At 39.9% G+C, this 4,392-nt stretch overlaps 1 protein-coding gene and 1 pseudogene across 1 annotated transcript; one reads left to right on the top strand and one right to left on the bottom strand.

The window, feature by feature from the left end:
• Positions 1-1,488, top strand: LOC102861074 (annotated as a pseudogene).
• Positions 1,489-1,510: 22 nt separating this feature from the next.
• Positions 1,511-3,269, bottom strand: LOC102860673 (DNA polymerase iota-like; the record flags this gene model as incomplete). The annotated part of the gene is made up of 3 exons (XM_006893155.1): positions 3,251-3,269; positions 2,465-2,813; positions 1,511-2,300 (listed from the first exon to the last, which is right to left on the bottom strand). Coding segments are annotated over exons 1-3 (1,158 nt in total), but the record flags the coding sequence as incomplete, so codon positions are not given.
• Positions 3,270-4,392: the final 1,123 nt, after the last annotated feature.

Here is a 4,392-nt window from a genome sequence, read left to right as displayed (position 1 = left end):
AATGAAAGTAATAAGAGCAGCTTTGATAAAATGATTGAAACCATGAAAGAAAGCAAGACTATAAAGAAGATTGGGGTGTTTAGCAAAGACATATTCCCTGGAGAGTGCATAAGGAGCTGGAATGACTGCCTCAACAAAGAGGGCTTTCACAAAATAGACATCAGTACAGTGGTGGCTTACACCAGTGCAGTGAAAGAGAATGGAGAACTCAACTTAATGAAGAAGGTGGCCAGTATCACTTCTGAAGTCTTCAACAAATATTTCAAGGAAAAAGTCATGGAAATAGTTGATGCAGATAAGAAAGTAAGACACAGCAAAATAGCAGAGTCTGTTGAAAAGGCCATTGAAGAGACGAAATACCTAGCAGGGGCAGACCCTTCTACTGAGGAAATGTGTTACCCTCCTATCATCCAAAGTGGTGGTAACTATAATCTCTAGTTCAGTGTGATCAATGATAAGAATTATATGCATTTTGGGTCCATCACTTGTGCCATGGGTATTAGTTTTAAATCTTACTGCTCCAACCTTGTTCAAACTTTGATGGTTGATTCTTCTCAGGAAGTTTAAGAGAATTACAACTTTTTACTCCAGCTTCAAGAGGAGCTTCTGAAGAAATTAAGATATGGTGCAAAGATCTGTGATGTGTAGAATGCTGTCATGGAGGTGTTTAAAAAGCAGAAGCCAGAGCTGCAGAATAAAATTACAAAAAATCTGGGGTCAGACATGGGAATAGAATAGTGTGAGGGCTCTCTAGTAATCAATAGTAAAAACCAATATAAAATGAAGAAAAGAATGTTTTTTAGCAACTATTTGGAATTCTCAGAACTGACTAATAAAGGGCCGGGGAACAGAAGAGAAAATCTATGCTCTATTCATTGATGACACATACTTATGGATGAGGATGGCCCAGCTACTGTTACGACTTGTGCGAAGAAAAAGTGAAAAAAATGTGGTAATATTTCTAAGGAATGAAGATGAGGAAGAGGAAGGAAGAAGAGAAAAATGTAGCAGAGAGAAGCGAAGAGCACAGCAGAAGGAAGAACTGCAGCTCAACTCGAGAAGGAAGCAAAGAGGTGATTGATGAAACAAAAGGGAGAACAGTAGATTCAAATGGCTCACAAATCTAATGTATCCTACAGGAACCCATCTTTGATGTCTAAGGATTAATTTGTTTGGGAAATGAAGATCTATATAGATAAGAAGTATGAGACTGTAATCAGACCTGTGTTTGGCATTGCATCACCTTTTCACATTGCTATAATCAAGAATATAACTATGTCTGTGGAAGGAGACTATACTTACCTGCGAATCAACTTTTATTGTCCAGGCAGTGCTCTGGGCAGGAATGAGGGCAGCATCTTTCCTAACCCAGAAGCCACTTTTGTCAAGGAAATTACATACTAAGCCTCAGTTATGAAGGCACTTGGAGAACAGACAGTGCTGGTCTTGAATCTTCAGAACGCTTTCCATATTATAAAAGAAGTATAAAGAGGGTGTTAAAGTAATAGTGAAGGGGTCCTTTCTTAACAGGAGTTGTTGCTTTAAGTTTGCAGAAGCACACACTCAGAAGAGTGAGGTGAAAGGGCATCTTCACATTCACCATATTTCGAAAAAGTTTCATAAGTATATCAACCATTGGGGTCGTCACATCATAGTTTCCTGTCCCCAGCTTCGGAATGAGATGGGAAGGAATGGCGCACTGACGACTCTCCCGACTAGAGTGCTGCTCAGATGAAAACCGACGGATTATCAGCCTTACCGTATGTGGCTTCCTTCCATCCTGGCTTACTCTTTTTAAAAGACTAGCAAGTAGTTCTGCAATCTTTTTTTTAACTTCACCATCTGATGAACACTTTTTAAATGAATCTTCTTCACTAAAGGACTGCGGTGGTCCTGAGAGCGTCGCAGGAGAGTCATCCTTCCCAAAACTGAGCTTCTGGAGACGCTGAGAAACTGCCATTCCAAATTCCTTTTCTAATATTTTGGGTGAAAACATCTGAAGATCGTGAACACTAGTGATATCCAATGCTGCAAGCCGTTTGCTAGTTTTATAGCCAATACCAGGCATTTCCTTTATGTGTTTCAAACTATTAATGAGATCTTGACAACTTTCAGGTAATAAGACTGTTTGCTGATTTGGCTTAAAGACGCCACCAACTAATTTCGTCAGCAGTTTGTTGGAAGCCACCCCTGCACAGCCGGTGAGACCAAGCCGACTGCATAAGGCTTCCCGCATCTCTGCTGCAATCTGAAAGCCCACAAGCAGCCTGATGTGCAAGATGTCATGCAGGTTGACAGCTCTAGGCCACGAGTGGTAGTCTACTTCCCAAAGCAAGTATCTATTAGTCATTTACACTTAACAAGTGAAGAACTATTATTTTCTTTTGCCAAGAGTTTGTAAAAATTATTTCATAAAATAAGAGATTGGCAGGTAAGGCTGGATGAGATTCCATAAAGGCTGTACTGATCATTGTATACGTGACCCGACACTGACAAGGAACGGTCGTCACTTTGAAGCTGCTGTAGTCTCTTCTCAACCATTTCTGTTACATCCACAAAGTTTTCATCAAATTCAAGTCTTTCAACAATTGGACTAAATTCTTCTAATAGCTCTGTAACCTTGTATGACATCTCTCTATACTGAGTCAAGTCTTCTCCATTAACTAATACCAGCTGTGGACATTTTTCTTTTGCATCTCTGATACTCATCAATTTCTTAACTCCAAGTTTCCTGGCTTCATAGTTGCAGGTAACCAACAAGGATTTCTGCTGAACTCCTAAAGGTTTGTCCTTTAATTCTGGTTTTAAGAAATCTAGAATTGCCCAGATAAAGCAAAAATTGTTACAGGAAGTAAATTCCTGCAAAAAGCATAAAAACATCTATAAGCAAAGTAATAATGTAAAATCTATTTTTGGAGCTATTTTATATTCTTTTTCAATAAAAAGAATATCATAAAAAAAGAAGTATAGAAACAATACAAGACTTGAGAAGCAGAGGAGAAAGAGAAAGAGGGCATTGTGCAACAAGACTCACTGGTGGTCAATCTCACCAGAGTAATCCCAAACTGGAAGATCTGTACATTTGCTCAAACATTGCCCAAAAGAGGATGCAGGGCACACTGGAGACCCTTGTCAATGGTTTTTCACTTCACATCTGTTCAAGGAGACAAAGTAGATATTCTGTACAATAACATCAAGCATGCTTTGTTCCAGCCCCGTGATGGAGAAATTATTATTTTCTTGCACTTACACCTCAAGAATGCTATCATGTTTGGGAAGAAGCAGCACACAGATGTTCAGTTCTACACAGAAGTGAGGGAGATCACTACAGACTTGGGAAAACACCAGCATATGCATGACCATGAAGACCTATATGTTAAGCAGATGGAACGAGAAATGAGGCACAAACTGAAAACAGTCTTTCAAAATGTCATTGAGAAAGTATAGGCTTTAACTAAGGAGTAACTGGAATTTGAAGTGCCTTTTAGAGATTTTAGATTTAATTGTCCTCCTTACAGAAGTACCTACCTCCTTCAGCCCAACAGTAGTGCACTAGTAAATACTACAGAATGGCCACCTTTTGTGGTGACATTGGATGAAGTGGAACTAATCCATTTTGAGAGGGTTCACTTTCAACTGAAGATCAATGCCATTCCTGTAGCCTATCTTGACCCCATCAAGAAATGGTTAAATTCCTGTGACTTGAAGTATGCAGAAGGATTGCAGTCCCTCATCTGGACTAAAATTATGAAGACCATTGTTGATGATCCTGAAGGTTTCTTTGAAAAAGGTGGCTGTTTTTTCCTGGAGCCTGAGGGTGAGGGGAGTGATGCTGAGAAAGGGGATTTGGAATCTGAAATTGAGGATGAGACTTTTATTCCTTCAGAAGATGATTATGAAGAGGAAGAAGAGTACAATGACAAAGACTATTCATCTAAAGCAGAAAAAACAGACTATTCCAACAGGTCATTGGGCAGTGAGGAAGAGAGTGGAAAGGATTCATATGAACTGGAGGAAGAAGCTCAAAAAGTGAGCCACTCTTTATGAGGAGCAGGAAGAACAGAGTGAAAGTATAAGCTGAAAGAGGAAGGCATCTGTGCACATTTCAGGCCCTGGCTCTACCCATGACTCCAGACACAACTCTGAACCACACACACACACAAAGAGGAAGTAACTTCTGAACTTTGACCCTAAGCTCCATTCTTCCTCCAGCCAACCCTGAAAATTTTATATGACATACAGACTGTGTGTTTTTTCCTTTTGTTTTATTTGGAAGTTTTGCCATGGGTTTAGGGGGCCATTTGTATGGACAAATTTACTCAGGGAATTCTAGGCCCACTAGGACATGTGCTAATGGCCCCGTCCAGATGGCAAGGGCAGAGGTAGTTTTGA

The sequence above is a fragment of the Elephantulus edwardii genome, unplaced genomic scaffold (assembly GCF_000299155.1).
Source record: "Elephantulus edwardii isolate Elephantulus edwardi_28Jun2011 unplaced genomic scaffold, EleEdw1.0 scaffold00124, whole genome shotgun sequence".
NCBI classification, from domain to species: Eukaryota; Metazoa; Chordata; class Mammalia; order Macroscelidea; family Macroscelididae; genus Elephantulus; species Elephantulus edwardii.
Note: the sequence above shows the minus strand (reverse complement) of the source record. Positions and strands in the feature narration are given on the sequence as shown.